Source organism: Contarinia nasturtii, unplaced genomic scaffold (assembly GCF_009176525.2).
Source record: "Contarinia nasturtii isolate CC-2019 unplaced genomic scaffold, AAFC_CNas_1.1 Cnas_scaffold_129, whole genome shotgun sequence".
In the NCBI taxonomy this organism is placed as follows: domain Eukaryota; kingdom Metazoa; phylum Arthropoda; class Insecta; order Diptera; family Cecidomyiidae; genus Contarinia; species Contarinia nasturtii.
The window spans coordinates 9,988,962-10,009,736 of NW_022197486.1; the positions used below are offsets into that span (position 1 = coordinate 9,988,962).

Genomic DNA, 20,775 nt, shown 5'->3' on the forward strand with positions numbered 1-20,775 from the left:
AGAGAGAGAGAGAGAGAGAGAGAGAGAGAGAGAGAGAGAGAGAGAGAAGCAAATGAAGATTACAAAAATATGCGATAGCAATTGAAAAACAGAAAGCAAAAAGGAAAAAACGGCAGACGTAAAAAGTGATGAATAAATTAGACCAGTGCATAAATGAGCAAAGAAAATCCGTAACGTGCCATTCAAATAACACGTACATACATGCAACTTTTCCCGCGATCAAAACCTTCAATATCGAGCGTTGACTTGAAGAAAATTGAAACAGGTCACCTAACTATAAACTAGAAACTCAATCACAAACGGCAAAATTTGGTATTCAGCATTTGAGTTTCTACATTTAAACGAAAAACCTGTACTGGTGTGTGGCGTTTTTATCGATTACCAGCGTTGCATTACAAAAACGGTTTTCTGCTATTATTCTTGCTGATGCTATTTGCCGCTGCAGTTCAATTTGCAGATACGGTTCGATGCGTAAATATGTCGCGATCAACACAGCCAGCAGCGCCATTCAATGCAAACATGTTGGATCGTTATTTAATCGCTTTGATATGCATTTTCATTACTTGTATTGATTCAAAACCAAAATTAATTGACAATAAATTCGCATATGATGTATTATTTCTCACGTTGTTACAAATGGTTTCAAGGTAACAACAACAGCATCCTGAGTTTATAAATTATACAAACAAAGCGAAATAATTAAGAGCAGTTGCAAAGTGACCTGTATTTCTTTCAATCAAATCGAATCAAAATCATAAATTAATTAAATGGCAAGACACTTATCATTGGATCGCATCGAAAATGTTTCGTCATTCATCAGCAACTTTTGTGTTCCACTTTTTTCACTTGTCATTTTGATTTGTCATTTTGACGATTCTAGTGAAATGGTCGAAACACACGTTGTTGACATATCTTCAAATCTCACATTCAAAATCAGCGTGCAAATCAATTCAGTGTCAAAATTCACTTTTTTCACATTATGATATATATTTCATTTATTTTCTTTTCCATTTTGTAAACCGTGCGTTTCGCTACATTTTCTCTTGCTTTTACTTACTCAGATTATTTTCGATGATTTAATTAAGTGTATATGCACACACACACATTTCAAATGGCCGAGAAAGAGAGAAACAAAAAGCGAAAATCGTGTTCCAGTTGGTCTATTTGTAGTATTCTATTTTGTTTTGTTTTAATTTTAGGTGTATTTTCTGCGTATAATTTCGTTTTTTTCATTAAATGCAAAACCCATCGATTTGAATTGGATCGATATGGTTCCGCATGTTTTGCAGCGGCGAATAAACAAAATGCATTACGAACAGAAAACCAAACGAAAAACCACATGAACAAACAAAATTATACAAATCAATATTCAAATGAAAGGCATTTCTTTGAGTGTGACGAAAAAAGGGCGGTGAAAAATAGTGTGTTTCGGTTTTATGATTTTTCTAACGATTTGTTTGTTTATTTGTTAATCAAATTAATTTTGCACGAAACAGGCAGTTTTTCTCTTTTATTTTGCGCATTCACTTGCGTTTCTATGTATTTTTCTGTATTCATCATTGAAAGTGGAATATTTTGATCGTTTAATAATCCGATCAAATCAATTTTAAATGAATTAGATTCGGATGAAAGAGTCATGAGCTTAATGCTGGCGGATTGCTCTCAAATAAAAATGGCTACCGCTTGATTCCTCCAAGGACTAAACTTTGAGCATGGCCTCTTAACCAACATTTTAAATGACCGCCATTCGGAAATGCATCAACTCAATAGAGAGAAAAAAATGCAAACAAATAGTCTGGTACATATAATTTGAATTGGATCAGAGCAGGTGATGTAACAAATACGCTCCGACATTGAAAAGGTGCATATTGTCACCCATTTTCAGATTACCAATCGTATTCATTCTACAGTTGAGTTGCTGCACCGCAAAATGATCATTTTCAACAGGTGTGATTTCAATATTATGAATTATTACATGTATAATCGCTTAACGCTCCACGTATATAATCTATCAATTGTTATCCCAGTGCGACACGGTTATACAGAGCTACGGGAACCAAAATGGTGTTTTAATTTAGCTATGTTTGTCTCGGTTTCAAACAAAGTGCCGTATCGTTAGTATATTTATTCTAATTAGATGTATTTTGCGTCCGGTTTACGCAAAATCCGTTGCTCCTCTTATTTGTTATAATGGCAGTGCAATCACAAAGGCACAATGCATAACCAATGAACGTGTTTCTGAATTGAATTACGCATTGCAATTTGAAACCGTTGTTGGTTAATTTATCTAGCATTGGTTTTGCAGTGACAACTTTCTGTACACCATATCAAAATGCACTTGTTTCATCGCATTGAAGAGAAAAAAAATAATTGGCTCTCACTAACCAGCACCAGTTTGTCAGAACCCGAAAAACGTATAGAGACAATATCAGCGCGATTATTTGAGACCAAAGTACAAATCATGTACTTTTCTCAAATTCCATTAGCAATTCCATAATAAAATTCGAGATTTCGAGAGAAAAAAAAATCGCTTTTTAACCGTTTATTTTTCATGTGTCTTTTTTCTCTATCTTGCTGACTTTTTCCATAACATTCTTTCATTTCCTCTATGTCTCTGTGGCAGTCGATAAGCCAATCGCAAAAACATTGGCCTAACACGAGAAGTAAAAACGTGTTTCTTCGCATCACGGTACTGTTGCTCATGTTGCTTTATTATTATTTCTTTTTTTTTCTATTTTCTAACTTTTATTGGTGCTGCGCTGTGATTGTATTTCTTTTTTTCTTCTTCGATTGGTGCTCTTGCTCATCGATCTGCTGCCAGTGTAATTTTGAGCAAAATCGAAACATTTCTATGCTCGATTTTCTTTCCAAACACACATATTCAATATGAATCTGAAACGTATTTTCTACCTCTTTTTGTGGTTAGCTTTTCCCGGCTCTTGTTCTTCTTTTTTTTTATCATGTTCATCAACATCAAACAAAAACTATATACTCGATGAATCTGTGTTACGGTATGGCCGTTCTTTTTTATTGTTGTTGTAAATTCGTATTGTTGTCTGTTCGCATACAGTCGTACGCAGACATAGAGCATTTCCTAACATTTGCACTTGTTTTCCGTTGTTCAGATAAGCATTTCTTTATTTCTCTTCATTTTGCCTATGCCAAGCCTATCAAAGTCTTATTCACGATACACATATACAAATAAGTGTGCGTACACATACGGTGCCTGTGTGTATTATAAATCGCATTGCGTTCGGGAATGAGTTTGGTCAGCGGCCAATTCTATGCGGCATGTGAATGATCTGCTTTTCATACTTACCTATGCCTCATCGAGAGAGAGTGTCGGTTCGTATGCAATTTGAATGTTTGTTTATTTGTGTCCGTATGTGTGTATGTGCGCGTGAATGGTCTATGAAAGCAGCGAATGGCTTGGAAAACCGTACGCTTGAAAATGTGATCCGAGTGAGTGTATATGCACTGTTCACCGATCGGTTTTTCCCAGACCGCGCAAAACTCACAGTAGTTGAACAATAGAGCTCAAGCATATCGGACGTATTTTTATATTCTGTGCCTTCGTCTAACAATCGTTCATTGATGAAATGTGCACGAATTTTTTCATCAAACCATTTATTTATTTACAAACAACATTTTATCGCACAAAATTCGTTTCATATCTGAATTTGAATGTTGCTTTGACAAATTGTGTATCGTGTTAATTGTGGTGTTTGTCGCAAATATTTGCGGTTTGATCTTGATTCCAACGTTCAATATCAAGAATCAATGATCACGTTGTGAACGAAAGACTGGTTTTATGAGTAGCTGTATGTAATTGAATATAATACCGCAATCAGATGCAGTGACGGAATTCAATTTAGAAGAATAATCACCACTGAAACAGAAGAAGATCGTGCTGTCCATGGATACATGTATATCGGACTGTGTTGTAATTCTTGTTTCATCGAATGGCAAATGGACATTTGTACATTGTGGCATCTAACAAAGCGACGAATAAAAGTAATCGGGATTATTTAGTGCTAATAAATGGCCATTAACTGACTGCAGTAACATTTTTGAGTAGTGAAGTATTGAAAACGGTCATGATTCAATGTGGTCAAGCATCGATTTAATGAAGTTAGTTTTGGTTTTTTTGACCAAACTGAATATCTCATACAGAAAGTACAGAAACGTTAAAAGTCAAACAAACAATTCCGCGATTAGGCAGCAAACAAAGTGAATTACCACAAAACCGAATCGTCTACTGTTATTATTATTATAGTCTCTGATCAAATTCATTCGGCTTGAGATTCGTTTATGGACTATTGTATGTGAATGCGTTGAAACAGTTAGTTATTATTGTTGAACTTAAACCGGTGTTTGAGCGCATCGCCACTTATAACCATTATGAATGATTCGATACAGTGAACATTGAGCAAAGCACAATAAAAAAAAGAACTCAAAAGAAAATAGAATTTTTTTTTATTTCATTTTCGTTTTGTATGATTTCAATGGAATATGAAAAGAGAATCATAAAAAAATTGACGTGTGAAATTCCATAAAAAAAACCGCTATACTTTTTCTTCACAGTCGATTGGAAGAAATTCGTTGATAGTGAAAGAAGAATGTTGGGAATTTAATGGATTAATTCGAAAACGATTCGACGATTATACAAAAGAAATAACATAGCTGAAATTGCTTTGATTATAGTCAAATTTATGTAACTATCGTAATCGGTGTAGACAAATGTGAATTCAATTGTTGTTAGCAATTTTTTGTTTTGTTTCACTTGTGAATAGCCGCGCGGTGTTAACGTGTTGAAAAGGACTAATTTGGATGCAAATTCGTTTAATTTCAGTGAAAGTAAATGTTGTACAGAAAGTCTTCAACTGAAGACGTAATTAATTAAAGCGAAAAGAAAAATAGCAATAACACCAATCAGCCAATGCAAAGTTCAAAGACGAAACTAAGTTGAGAAAAAAACAAAATATAATTGTAGTGGGTTATTTTTTTTCTTATTTGAAGACTGTGCTCATCATCGTCTACTCTGTCGTCTCTAAACATTGATCGATTGTTTTGCAAAGCGAAAAAAGTGAAAATTTGAAGAAAAAAAAAATGGTTAGCGGAGATATACAAAACTATAAAACGAATAAGGGCTATTATTCGGCGCCATCATCACATGCACCGTCGAGTTTGTCGTCAGGCAAACGATATGCAGGCAATGCGCTTCGGCCATGGCCTCCAATGTACCGAACTCCGATGTCTCGAACACAAATGGCCACATATCAAGCGCTTAGCACCGCACCACCAACAAAACTCAACTATAACAATTTCAATGGCAATCATTATGGCTATAATAATTCAATTTATGGTCGAGCGAACAAATTCAATTTTCATCAATTCAATATGGTTGCAGCGGCTGCAGCCGAAGGAAAATACGCATCGGCCATGAATTTAGCAAACAAGAAAAATTCAAAAAATTACTATCTCATTTCACAGCCGTATTTGAAGAATAGTCTAGCCATGCCATCGCCACCAACATCAAATGGCAGCACCGGTTCATTTTATGGACGAACCACAGCCGATTATCCAAACAATGGCAATATGATGCTAATGCCACAAGACAAAGAAAAGAATCGATTTCGAAAATTGCGAAATCCAACACAAACATCGCCCGTATTACGATCATCGTGTGCCACATGCACACGATCCAAATCAATGGAAGATGTGCGCACCGAAATTGTTACCGATTGGCCCACTTATAATAAAGAGAATTATAACGAATTCAAAAAGAATCGACTGAATAACAACGGTGCGCTTGGACTGATGAAACATGGCGTTCGACGTTCCATGGACAATTTACTTGAAGTTGAAACATCAAGCTTCGGCAAACGATTTCAGGTTCGGCGAAATACACTTCTTTAAACCATACTTTACAAAAAAAATAATGTTTTTCCATAATTATTATTTATGACGATGTGTCTTATCTTGCATTCAAATTGTGAATTTGATGCTCTGGTTTTTTTTTTGTCAAATGAATGTCGGTTATTTTGCCATTAATTATGCTCATTGTGTGGTTTTGTGGTTAGTTTTATGTTTGTTTGTTTATTTGTCGCTGATTAATAAATCAATTGAGCAGGGAAATTTCCATAAATTAAGTCATAATAGAAAATAACACAAAAGAAATTATTTTTTCTCGAAACAAGCGCAAAACCAAAAGATAAATGTGTGTACACTGACAGCCGTCACCACACATCATATGTGGCAGCAAGAGAAACAAAAAACTATTGCGGCAAACTGCATGAATAATCTCACAGCGGGTGCTCTTATCTTGAAACTTTCACTTCAAAAATATGCATTGTAACATAATTTCTTCTGATTCTCTCCTCGCTGTGTGCTGCTGTTGCTCCACCGCCGCAGCTGCTGCCGCCGCCACTATTATTTTGCTTAATTTTTATTTTTGTTTCTTTGCTATATTTCACTCGACTATGTTGCACTGGAAAAAGCAGATTGCATAAAGTTCACAGAAGAAAGTTACTCAGACGAATTTGTGAAATTTAATCACAATCACGCAGTGAAGTAAAGAAACAAATAAAACGCTCCAAGATCTTGGTTCAGATGTAATAATCTATGTGTAAAGGTTCAAAAAAGGGGAGAATTACAAATGCTTTCAATTGTTTGCAATGCGCACACATGAGTCTCTCTCTCTCACCATTTGACGATCGACTTGGCAAGTACGCAAAGCACACTATAGCTTTGCCAATGTTTTGAAACTAAATTTACCGAACCGCAAGTGCCACTAATGCGTGTTCACGCGCACATTGTTAACAACATCTCGCATTGCATAAAATTGAATTGCATCGGAAAGAGAAATTGCGTTCATTTGCTGAATTCATTCAAAGAAAGAAATAAAAAAAACATACACGAGCGAGTTGTATCTCTAAACGATTCCAGTTATATCGCCATAGTTGCCCGTAGCTCGGCAATCAAAATCTTCAATGGATTTGTTGGAGAGAAAAGTTGAACGATATTTTCATTTTCCCCATTTCGTCGATGCGCGTCCACAACAATTACGTGAAATTATCATTGTTCGTGGCGTACTAAGGCGCTTTTAAAATTGCTTTCATTAAAATTCAATAAAAAATGAAAACTGATCAACCGAATTTTTACGTCTTTCAAATCAATCGTCAAGGCTTATCGAAGTGAACATAAGACAACTTGATGACGGCAGCCATTAGACAATGGCGTTTCTATATTCCAGCAAAAGAAATCACTCAAAAGACCCAATATTTATATTAAATTGATTTTACTGTCGGTTTATAAAAGCGACTTCATTCCGATTGTGTATGAATGTGTATTTGAGCCACATTCCTTTCGAAAATCAAAACGAAAAAAAAACACACGAATTTCACTTTTTTCTCAATCCCGCTCGGGCAAAATGCTTTGTTGTGATTGTGATTGTTTTTGATTTTAATTTTGTTTATCTTCAATTTCACAGCAGAGCATCTTAGTACTTTGCTGTTCATTTTCATTTATTCAGAAATTCGGCGCCTTTTCAATTCCATCGCAAATCGAATATCGTTGACCCCATTCAAACTAACCGTTTAAATTTAAAAAAAAAGATCACTTCAAAACATATTTTCCATGCAAATATCGATGAGGTTTTTTTTTTAATTTTTCATGTGAATTGAACGAAAAACTTGTAAATAAAATGTCTAGTATACAAAAATATTAACCTCGTGTCACACTGAAACACTTTACGATTTCACATAAAAATAGCCACATTAGATCAAAATAAAAGCCATCAAATGAGACAGAAAAGAATTAAAAAAACTTAATTAAATCTTTACATTTTAAATGGTATTTAACACGCAAATAAATTGAGCCAAATGGACTATATATTTTAAAAGTGAATGTCACACCGAATTTCACAATGCGTCTCATTATTTGCGTCTCTCTTGTCGAAAAGAAAAGATTTTCATTTCGTTTGTTCGTTTTTTTTGCGGACTACGTGCCATTTTCTCAAATTACGTAAATTTTTTATTGATTTAGCGGTTTTACCTTCATTTCCATTCAATTGAAAAACGGATTTGATGTGTCAAGCATATTCGCACGTGTATCACGCGAATGCATGTGGCCAAGGCTTATCGAAGTGAACATATCATCTTAATATTATTTTGTATCGAATTCGATTTTACATAATCCAAAGAGGAGATGATCTGCTTTCAATGTAATCTGCTTTGTTTGTCAGAGAGCTCGCATACAATGCACCATTAAAGCGATATATTTATTCATTGGCCAAAAGAGAAAGATGAAACAGATCCGGCTGTAGTTTTGAACTGTTTTTGGCTGCAATTACCGGCCATAAAATAATGAATATTATGGCCACTGTTTTTGGCATGCAAAATTATGTTAAAGATCGTAAAATAAAAAAAAATACAAATTTTACGTAAAACCAACAGATCAAGCAATATGGTATCAAAATGCCAAGCAAGTGTATTCAAACAGAACATTATCTTAGAAAATGTGCTTGTTGTACGAGTACCATCAGTTGAAGCTCACACGTTTTTTCCCCTCGTAAAATCTGTTAAGACAACTAAAATTTATGGAGAATTTCTCGCAAAATGATGTGTGTATGTTTTTTTGTTTGTTTACTGTTGTTACTTGTGCGAATGATTCATGCTATGAATTTCATGGGAAGTGTTTGGAAGTAGAGATATTAAAAAGAAACTGACGAAATGCGTAAACGGGCGGGCATGAGCAACTTTGAAATAAAATCATAACAAAGCATCATTAACCTGGAAATACTTTAACGCCACATATCTCATTACCTTTTTCGACTATTCGTTGGACGCGCTTTGATCTGGTTGGTCCAGATTTTGTGTTCGTTTTCTTTCCAACATCTCCATTTTTGTCTCTCTCTCTCTGTGTTTTTTTATTTCGCTACTCGACATTTTGTAACACACAAATAAAATATTCCACAACACTGATGTGATGTGTATAAAAAGTGTCGTTTTAGCGAATTGAACGGATGTGGTTGTCATATTACGTAAAACGAAGTTAAACTCATGGGAAACCGGCAAATGAATTGGCGTCGTTCAATGGCAATGTGTAAATTTGTATATAATCGGTAAATATCTTCACGTTTGGTAGCTTCTTAAGATGTTCGATAAATCGAATCAACTGACTAACTATGCGTACCATTGTGCATTATGTGTAAACAACATAAATCAACGCGAAAATGCAATTACATAAAAGAAGATCGAAATGTGTGATCACATTGAAATGTATACACACGACATCGTTTCGGTTCCTTAACTTTTTGAATTCTTTTTATTAATTCGATACATTTCGGACGGTGGGCGAATTTTCCAGCGAATAAATTTAATTATGTTATTCACTTTTGGCAGGTTAGTCAACTGGAAAATGGACATGTTTTGACTCAATGGTAATGAATACACTCTTATTTTCATAGCGTTTAATGTAGATCAAGATATGAAGTTTATCTGATTTATTGACAACGGTGTTATTTACATTCAAATAATTACACAAGTGGTGCAATATTATTTATTACATTGGAAAAAGAGAATTGACCGACATTGGCCGGCCGAACAACAATCGGAAGATGAAAATATTAAGCAAACTGAAAATACGATGTTTTTTTTATTCTTCGGGCTATAATTTTGGATTAGATTAATTTTGCCCCATGGGCTATGAGTTCGTAAATATAATTTCAAGCCATTGAATTGAGCATTCAAAGCTCGATTCTTTCGACGCAACAATGTTCGGTTTGGTATGAGAATGACTTTCAGCAATTCTCATTCTGGGTAATTTGTGCCTTTCGTGAGATGTCATTTGATCATAATTATTGCTATGAAGACGGTATTATTTCGTCATTAAAACTATACTAAATTATAAATTGCACTATTTTTCTCAACCGTGGGCCAAAGAAAGAGAATAACATTCGAAACGGATACTAGTGTAAATGTGAAACGAACGAGTTGAAAAAGAGTAGAGAGACAACAAAAACACAAAAATGGTATTAGCGAAAAGAACCGTTTTGCTTTCATTCTGGTCCGAGTGTTATAAAGAATCAACATGTTAGCTAAACAACGTGCACACAAATACACCATGCTTTGCTTCATACACTGTCTCCGTAGAAAGAAATATGAATTATTATTGCAATTAGAAAGCGACAAATGAGATCTTTTTCTGTTTTATACTAATTTTTTTTCCGAATTGCTGCAAAAACGGTATAAAATTTCTTCAACTGTGTGACACAGCATTTGCCAATTATTTAATAAAAGTAAGAAATTCGGCCCCAATCCTCATTTTATATATTTTTTGCAAAAAACAAAATTGATACCCAAGGAAAATGGATCAAATTCGAGATAAAATGCTATTTCTTTGTTGTTTTTTTTTTTTTTTGGATTAGCTTTAATTGAACTGATGCTCCAAATGATACATTTGACGTTCCCAAAGAGTCGAATTGAACTGGTTTAAGCCATTGCACTGGACAAAACAAGTTTCTTTGGTTGATTGGTTCGGTTGAAATGTTTCCGTTTTTCGTTGGTAATTAATGTTTGGAAGTTGGCAATTTGTTGTTTTTCGGTTGCAAACCAAAATAGACAATAAAACTGATTGATGACTTTTCTGTTTGTTGCATTCATTTCGTTTGGACTCAAATCCAGTTCGTCACTCGGTGAGCTCTCAGCCATCATCGTTCAACATTTTTCAATTGATTTCTATTTTTAAAAATAATCCCATAAAATGATGATTAAATTCGGAAATATACTGGGGAAAAAAAAGCGGAAAAGAACCGCATGCAATTTTTCACAATTGAACATCAACAATACTTGAAAATTGTAAGTGAGTTCGTTCGTTCGCTGCGTGTGGTATAGGCAAAATTGATAAGTTTCGTTCAATAGCGCAATCGCAACATGTAGTAGCCACATAGTGTAAAATAATGAAATGAGTGATTTGCCATTTCTCTTTTGCTCTCCGACAACACAGCTTATCGTTCAATCTCATTGGCGAAATGGTTTTCGCTTTTCACTTTATGTCGGGTATTTTTTCTTCTTCTGATATTAAACACCATCTGGTTGACCAATATTTAACATGTAATGAAGTCATGATTGTCGAATAGATTGAGTAATACAAAAGATAAATTTATGAACGGATCTCCGTATAAGATTGGCAGTGGGCTCGGAAGAGAAAAAAATTAATAATTGAAGGAACACAATTGATAACCATCAAAATTGCATTTTAAATTATGATTGACGCCATGAACATGTTGTAAAAACGAGATTGTTATTTTTTCTTCAGTCACATTAACAATGCGAATCGAATCGAATGTTGATAAAATGAAATTAATTGTGAATGAAACATGTTGAAGGGGTTTTTTCTTTAGCCATTTCGTTTGCAATTTTGATTGCGGACATTCAATTAAATCGCTATGTGTAACAATTGTTTGGTTATAAATCAACATTTTGATGACTGTATTTCAATGCTTCCGAGTATCGGCTCGACTAAACAACAACAAAGTCAACTGTCTTCGATTTTGTAGATGAAAGTGTTTATTCATGCCATTCTCTAAGCGTTCAATCACATTTGACGGCCATAAATCGGTGAAATGATGCTTGTTTTCATATTTCAATTCATTGTTACCAATTTTTTTTCGCTCCACCATTGAAAAAACCCGATTTTATTTTTTTTAATTCGAATGAATAGGATTTTTGTGTGCTGGAATTGTAAACATTTGTGATTTTCGTTTTCTCGAAAGAAAAACGTAAAATCGAATCACAAATTGTTTACATTTTTCTTTTGTCAAAATAGTTTGAGTAGCGTGCAGATATTTTTTTAAGGTTCTTGATTTTTTTTTGTATTTTTGCATTAAAAGAAATAGCAATTCCAAATTGAAAAAAAAAATCCAAGTTTTTTCGTTTGTTAACAAAAATGCGCATAGATTTTTTATGAATGCATTGTTTAGAATTATTAACGAATGATGAATTTACATTCGTTTGTTCGCGGTTTTTTTTGTTAATAAAAATATACCGTTCTCAATAAGAGAATGCGACTGAGAAATATTCACATTAATACTAAATAATAATTGAAAGTAATCAAAGCACAAAGCAATAAAAAAAACATGACCTTGATGCATATGAAAAGCGTTTGGCCAAGAGAAATGACAATCTTTTAGTATACTTTATAAGATCATTTCATAATGAATTCCCTTTATTTTACAGATTCATCATCAAAACGATCCGAGTCGACCACGCTTTGTAGCAGTCACAACATTGGAAGATGTTCAAGCCGTTCGTTGTGCCGAGTTCCATCCAAATGGACGTGTCTATTCAGTTGGTTCGAATTCAAAAACATTCCGGATATGTGAATATCCATCACTATCAGAAATCAGGTAAATATATCCGAAACAGTGGCACATTGGAAACACTCGCCTCTTTCATTCATATTCAAAATTGTTCACAAAATCGAACAATAATCGAAGATGGAAAATTATAAAATGCGATACGTTCGTCGAGAAAATGATGACTATCACTTATTATTATTCTGACCCGTGCCAATGCTGAAACATTTAACCCAATTTTAAAATTCTATAATCTAACCGAATGGTCAACATAATTTATAGAGCCGTTGATTGATCATGTAACAATCACCATTAATTGCATTGAATAGAAATTCCGATGGGTTTATTCATAATTTCATGATTCTTACGGTGCAAAAAGAATGAAACGGCAACCAACATAAAAGAAACAACAACTCCGATGTGTTGAAAAAGATAAGGTGTTACAATGACAGCGACGGCACCAGTATGCCTGAGCATTAACATTCGAATTGATCAAATAACATTAACGTGAAATAACGATCAATAATAACGTGTGTATGATCACATAGATTAGCATGTGAGGAGCAGCTGGTGATCATTTTCATCATGGAAATTATGGAATTAAAAAGAAAAAGAAGAAATATTCGAGACATTCAAGTCTTGTAACGCATGATGCGATCTAATTTAATTGGCATGAAAAGCTGCTTTGATGCTTCAAAGAATGTCAATGATTACGGATTTGCGGCAATGAAAAATGCGAATGGTGAAAAACGGTGAATTAAACTTTTTGTGGTTGACGATGTGCTTGAATTTCTTATAACTTATGACCAGCTTAATGTAACAAATCGCAGACAAAAATTACAACGGTGGACACATCAAACATGTGTAAGACACGTTTCCAAACTGATTTATTCGATAATAATATAATTAATTTATTGGATTCGTCAATCAAATTTATGAATGATCGAGGCTGGATTGATTCGTGCTTCCCTATTAAAAAAAAAAAAAAAAAAAAAAAAAAATTCTGTTCATTATTTGCCTACCGCAATACATGCTTGCTCACATTCACCTGAGCTTATTGTGGGTATGACATACACACAAACCGCATATAATCGTCGTGAAAATCAACTTCCGACCATTTCTTCGGCACATTTCACGCGCACACACATTTGCGATAAATCGGCAAGAGAATCGGTTTGGTTGTTCTTTTGAATAGTATGCGAGAGCACAATACAATTAACCGAACAAAGATTAAATACTTGAAATAAGCTGATAACGGTGTAATCTTTGTAATTTTGTATGTGTTCGTCATATTATATTTCACTTCGCCATTGTACAATGATCATGTTTTGATGAACTCGTTTATTATTTCATATTTTTTCTGATCTATATTTAAGGCTGGTTTCAACCGCACATTTCTACTTTCAAGAAGTTTAAGCCCATGTCCATGACCCATTTACACGTTTAACATACATTTCAAATGGCATTTTGTATTTGTACTGACACATGAAGATGCTAACAAACACGCACAAAAATAGAGACACAAAAGAGCGCACGCATTTTTCTAGCCATCATTTTTAATTCGATTTTAAATGTTAACATTAAACATTTGAACAAAAGAAAAGGCCACACGTGCCATTTTTGATGAATGAGTTGTTGACTTCGAATTAGAATATTTTGTCAAATTTACCGATACTATCTGAATCTATCGATTCTATCATGGTTGGACACTGTTCATACCACGTTTAAATAATATTGTGGCGCTAGTTTCTACGTTGATGGCTACCGCAAATTAAAGAACATGGAAATATAATCTAGTCTATTTGCTTTGTTGAGTATACGTCTATATAACGTGAGTGGTAATTATATCATTTTCCTGTTTCTTGTATGCATCACAAATGAAATATGCAACTATAAGCCGTGCAAACCGTCCATAGCTCACGTAATCGGCAATACATACCATAAAAGAACGAACTAAAAAGAGTTTTAACGCATACATGCTCAGCATTGCAAATTATTTTCATTCCAGTTGTGGGCATTAGCCAACAGTAACAACTAAACCCTCGTCTGTTGTTGTTGTTTTTTTTACTTAATTAACGGCATTCTCTTACAATATTTATGTTGCTGTTTACCATTGCGTACATGTATGTTAGTTTTGGGTTCTTCTTTTGTTTCACACATACACACATTTGACAATTAAACGCTGTTCTTTTCCCAGTTACACCACAACTAATTATTCCATTTCTAATACAAATAATGTTTTTTTTATCATTCTCGTTTCTTTTCATGTTCTTCGCACTCATGAACATAATAATTGCAAACCAAAACAATTCAAATTGAATTCTTCTTCCCTTGAATTAAAAAATCACAAAACTCGACTCAATTGATTGACTCATTTTAATTGAATTACATACAATAATACATGCAAAAAAATATTGAAACAAACAAAAAATATTAAATAAAAACGTTCTAGTATGCTGGATTCACTAAGGTTAGTTTGATTTGTGTGAGCCTCTTCACTGCTCTACACAAACGTTGTTATTATTTTCTTCTCTCTCATTTTGCTGATACTTCATCTTGTTTAATTGTTGGCTTTGTTTCTATACTATGTTTCATTCAAAAACTCAAATCGCATGACTACAACATTTGTTAGCGAATTAAAAATCGTCATTTTTTTTGCATATTGATTTTGTCGACAAAAAAAAAACAATTCAATACACACTTTTAAATCGTTACAAATTGTAGTTTGTACTTGCGAGACTCATTTTGGCAACAAACATCAAAATTCATGTTCTGTTCAGACTTTGGTTGAAATAATGTTTTGTTTAAATATTGTTACTGCCGCACACGTTTTGTTTCGCACTTTATTCTTTATCGCATATCACCACAAACCAAAAACTAAAAATAAAATAAAACAAAGCTTATGCATGAGAAATGGTCCAAAGAATTTTTGAAGAAAAAAAAAACAAAATTATTGGATTAAAATTTATGAAAAGGCCAGAAGAGATATATTGTTATTATGCAAATCACATTGAGCCCATTTTTAACGGAAACCAGCTCAATTGTTTTGTAACCATTAAATCTAAACATTTAACATCATCAAATCGAAGCTTATGTATATTGTGAATGTATTGCATTCTTCATCAATTCATCTCGAATGTGTCTTACTTGTTGTTGACATGCAAATGATATTTTATACAAATGTATTGCTTTTACATAAATACACACACATAAATCTGAGAAGAAGAAAAAAAATAGGACAAACTCCATTATTATTTAAGTGGAACATCGAGATTTTTCCATTTCTTAAGTGAAAATAACACGTAAAATATGTGCAAGTATTTTTTTAATAGCCAATAGCCTAGACAGTTTTTATCGTTGAAAACACGCACATTCGGAACAAATAAGATTCATAAAGTGTTTATCCTATTTTTGCTTCTCGGCGTGTTGAATTCATCATTTTGTATTTGAAATGTTTTGTTTTTTAAATTTTAATCATCAATATTTATGGCGATTTATTCACAGAGAAGAGCATACAACGTATCAGCCAACCGTGTTGTTTAAGCGAACAAAACATCATAAGGGCTCAATTTATTGTATGGCCTGGTCACCACAGGGTGATTTAGTTGCGACCGGATCCAATGACAAGACCGTAAAATTGATGCGCTACAATGAAGTACAAAAGCAATTGGAAGGCAAAGAGATCGAATTGACAATGCATGATGGTACCGTTCGTGACCTCTGTTTCCTCGAAGACAGCACAAATAAAACCAGTTTATTGATCAGTGGCGGTGCCGGTGATTGTAAAATCTATGTTACTGATTGTGCTACATCAACACCATTCCAAGCGCTCAGCGGCCACGGTGGACACATACTAACCTTGTATAATTGGGGCGGTGCTATGTTTGTGTCTGGCTCACAGGTTCGTTAATCAATTCATTTCACGTATCTGTTTATTTTCAATCAAAATAATTTTTCTCTTTCTGTCTCAGGATAAAACCGTACGATTCTGGGATTTAAGAACTCGTGGCTGTGTGAACACAGTCACTCCGGCCACAGTACCTGGATCACGACAGGGATCTCCGGTAACAAGTGTCTGTGTGGATCCATCTGGACGATTGTTGGTGTCTGGTCATGAAGACAGTTCATGTGTCTTATATGATATTCGTGGAAATCGTCCCATTCAATGTTTCAAACCACATTCGTCTGATATCAGGTATGATATCATCATTTAATTCGATTTAGTGGTTCTGACTATGATTTAATGATGATTTTTTTTTTTTTGGTTTCAGATCAATACGATTTTCACCATCGGCATATTATTTGCTAACCGGTGGTTATGACAATAAATTGGTGTTGACTGATTTACAAGGCGACCTTACGATGCCATTACCATCAGTGGTTGTGGCTCAGCACACAGACAAAGTGATATCAGGACGTTGGCATCCAACTGATTTCTCATTTTTATCCACGTCAGCTGATAAAACGGCAACACTTTGGGCCCTGCCACCAATCTAATGCGATTCTGTATTCGCACATTCGCTTTTTTTTTGTTTTGTTTCTTTTATTATTATTTTGTTTTCTTCTTCGTTTTTTTTTCTATCGCATTAATCTATATTTTAATTTTTACCGAAAGAAACTAATCAAGCTTAAAAGAGTGAGTTAGAGAGAGAGAGAGTTCTTTTTTTTCCCATTTTTTGCCTTGTTCACAAAATCAAATACAACAAATGAAATTGTAACGAACAACATAAGTATGAAATTATTTAACTGTAGGTTAGGCGTGTAGGCAATGTAGGAAAAGTTAGTTGGACAATTTTTCATTTGCAAATGAATTCGTTATTTATATGTATCAAACAAAACAAAACAAAAACATGAACAAATTTTAAAATGTACTCCGCTGATACAGTGTCATGTTTCATATGATTTTTTTTTCTCTCTTGTGTTATTGTTTCAAAATGTCGTTGCATTAACATATTGTCAGTGTTTTGAAAAATTGTCTTTATTCCTCTATTAAGTTTTTTTTTGTCTGTAGTTATTTTAAAGATACTAACTTTTTTGACTAATTTATTGAAGCTTAAACACCTGAAATTTGCATGTAAATAAAAGCTAAATCGATGATAAATCACACAAATGCTTATCAAACTGATTTATATAACAAAGCGAACACAATTAATTCTTCTTCTTTTTTTTAAATTCAAAAAACGCAAATGAACAAACAAATGCTGGAAATCCAAAAAAAGGAAAAATAAATGGAAATAATTTTGTTTTTCAAATAATGTGTGGTCCCAACAACAATGACTTTCTAAGGATATTACAAATTGTTTTGTTCTATTCTCTTACAAAATTCCATAAATATAATATAACTAGATAAGAAATTTCTATAAGATGAAATGTGAAAGAATAATATAATATTTTATGTATCGAACTGCGGAAAATTTAAGAAGAAGAAAAAAAAATGTGAGAAAAATGTTTGACCAACCATTAAAATCACAGCAATTCAATCAAAATCATCAATATTTAAATTATTAAGACAATTAAATCCAATGTAGTAGATTGAATGAGGGGGTGCATGATAAGTAATTATGCATGGATTGATGGTTGGTACAGACGAACACAAGAAAAACAAATGTTCCAAACCAAATTTGGGGCACACATTGTAATGAATCGCTAAAAATGAAAGTGGTGAAATCAAATATCAGTAAATTATTTTGATATTTTGTGAAGAAATTGCAGTTAAATTCAAACATTTTGTATTTACTCTTTTTGCAATATTTTCTTCACTAATTTCATTTATCGATTCAATAAATATAAAACGAAAATATGAAAAAAAAGTTAAAAAAATTCGTTTGAGATTAAACAAAAAAAAATGAAAACCCAACAATTCCTTAATTCAACCCATGTTATTTTTAAATTGCCTTTTGCCAGATGGTACCGAAAATTGTTTCGATTTCCTAATTTGTTTAGTTGCTTTGATTCGATTTACTATTTTGAAAATTGATGGCAGAAAATTTCGCGCGTTAATTTGTCCGAAGCAACATCCTTAGTTTTGTAAAACGAAAAAAAAAAGAACAACATTAATGATATTAACATTTTATTGAACATACAAAATTCACAGACAAAAGTAAATTAACGTTTATTTAATAAAAGTATACCACAAAATTAGCATTTTCGTTGTTTTTTTTATTTTATTTTATGTATTTTTAGTCTAACTCTAGGCGTTTCGATTTGAAGCTGGAATCAATGTTATTGGAGGCGATTTCGCTGAAAAAAAAACAACGATAGGAACTATAAACAAACTATGCTGCGGAAAACGACTATTTATAGTTAGACAAATTTAAGCCATATAATGACATGCACATAAAAGCCAGATGTTTTTATCCAAGTGGGAATCATTTTGGAATCGGACGAAAATACACTTAACGCACACACCAAAAAAAAAAATCATATCAAGTTCATGTTTACAACTCATAACGAAATATGAGTCAGTCGAAAACGAGTATTGCAAATGCGTACTCAAATACAAGGCGAAAAAGAGAGCAGTTTTTTCTGTTCATTTAGTAAATCGTGCGTTAGCACAGCGCATAAGATCAATTTTTCATTCTTTCTGTGCCTATCTTTCTCATATAAACATGGCTCCATTTAGGACATGTATGTGCAAGATTTTTCGCGTTACACTACATGCATTCGGGCATAGTATTACTTATGCCTACTGATATTTTGGGTTAAATTTGGGCATACAACTGCCGTTGAGTTATTCGTCTTGAATATAGAACATAAATGAGATGCTGATTATTCTAATAAAATGAAATATCGGCGTTTCAAGCACTTTTGTGGTTTACATGGTACAGCGCACATAAAAATGGGAAAAAAGTCATTAAAAACTTCATTTTACGCGGATTTTTTTTTTTTTTTGACACACTTCAGTGAATTATAATTTATCCAAAAAATATGTACAATCAGCAGTGTCTGAGTCTATGCATGTTTATTTCCTTTTTGATAGTGAAAAATATGTTTTGATTGGTTCCTTTCACTTGAAAGAAGAACAAAATAAAAAAATGTGCGGCTCCTTATCATTTAGTTATTCGGTGAAAATGCATGAACAATGAAACCGATAAAATAATCGGTGAATTCTCATTATTACATGGCGCGCGCGAACTCTGAGCATACTCATACAACTGGTTCAAACAAATATGTTTGCATAATTTTTTTTTTTCGGAAATTTATTGAAGAGCCTGTTTGTGTGTTTATTGTGAACGATCTGAACTTGAGGTTGTGAGTGTGTACAAGAACAAATTGTAAACGTGTATGTGTTTGCAAGCGTGTGCTGTTCGCATATTTCTTCTTTCAACATATGGTTGCTTTTGCTAAGTTCTTGTCACTCACATACGTATATATGACGGGTACAACAACAACAACAACAACTACAACAAATTGTGTATTGTACGATTCTATTTCATTGGCCTCTGTAGCGCTATATCGCAGCTTCGTTTCACCGCTCTTTCTCGCATACAATTTTCATTCGGCCGCTTTACAATGAACATGAAAGTCGTATTTTATTTTTGTTACTGTTTAAAGCCAATAAATGATTTAGAGTCGATGTTAATTGACAGAATGTGACAACATAAGCGTTCGCCTAGATCACAAATACACATTCTTCCTTTAATGTTCGTTTCATTTTGTGTTCCTTTGCATTTTCGATTTTTTTTTTTTTTTTAAGAACTAAACAAAACCATTGTTTATGTCTCGTGCGCGATTCAGTTCGTTGTAAGTAAGTGCTTGACAAAGTCACAGTGAATTGTGATATCGTTTCATGATCGTCGCTTAATTTTTTTTTTCTTTTTTTTTCGTGTGTGTTTTCATAGTTGATATTCAGACAAACGACTCTTTTTTTTTGGTGTGTTTGCATTTCTATTGTGTGCTTATGCAAAGAGTTCTTTTCGGTTATTGTTCAATATTTTTTGGAATTTTTTTTTTAATTTGGTATCGACAATTTGATCACACGATTTTCTTGTGTCGCATATTGATTGAACGAAAAAATGACAGCAAAAAATCGTTCTATAAATATGAAAGAAGTGCAATAACAACGAAACATTATATCATTTTTGCAATCATTGTTCGGTGTAATTTAAATAAGATATTGAAGAGAAAGAGAGAGATAAAGAGCTCAAACCACGACTATTGTACGGACTTTTACGATGACGAGCATTTTTTTAGCATAAATTGACATGATATTGAAATTAATTTCGAAACAATAATCTGCCGAAACACCGTATTCCGCATGTATTGGTGTACATGTGTTCTGATTATATTTTTGCCATCGCAACAAATACCAAACAAATGGACAATGTTCGACTTATCAAATCCATAGCATAGTTGTCAAATCATAACCGCAAAATTACTACAATACTGGTAAGATACATTTCGATTATGGAATTAAA

General features: G+C 33.3%; 2 protein-coding genes across 9 annotated transcripts in view; both read left to right on the forward strand.

Moving 5' to 3' along the window:
* LOC116346515 (WD repeat-containing protein 47) overlaps positions 1-18,500 on the forward strand; it is a 56,650-nt gene extending 38,150 nt beyond the window's left edge. For 3 of the 5 annotated variants that reach the window (XM_031776633.1, XM_031776615.1, XM_031776598.1), the window contains 5 exons: positions 12,240-12,409; positions 14,811-14,828; positions 15,863-16,259; positions 16,330-16,553; positions 16,630-18,500. In XM_031776633.1, the coding sequence (XP_031632493.1) occupies positions 12,240-12,409; positions 14,811-14,828; positions 15,863-16,259; positions 16,330-16,553; positions 16,630-16,855 (1,035 nt within the window). In that variant the 3' untranslated portion in view covers positions 16,856-18,500. Of the gene's footprint in view, positions 1-4,558; positions 5,896-12,239; positions 12,410-14,810; positions 14,829-15,862; positions 16,260-16,329; positions 16,554-16,629 lie in introns of those variants that run through there. The other 2 variants (XM_031776625.1, XM_031776606.1) reach the window with 2 other exon arrangements.
* A 1,650-nt stretch (positions 18,501-20,150) lies between these two features.
* The window catches only part of LOC116340281 (anion exchange protein 3), a 37,789-nt gene continuing 37,164 nt past the window's right edge, over positions 20,151-20,775 (forward strand). For 2 of the 4 annotated variants that reach the window (XM_031766707.1, XM_031766732.1), the window contains exon 1: positions 20,151-20,746. The gene's annotated coding sequence lies outside the window, so the exon portion shown is untranslated. The remainder of the gene's footprint in view (positions 20,747-20,775) is intronic. The other 2 variants (XM_031766745.1, XM_031766752.1) reach the window with 1 other exon arrangement.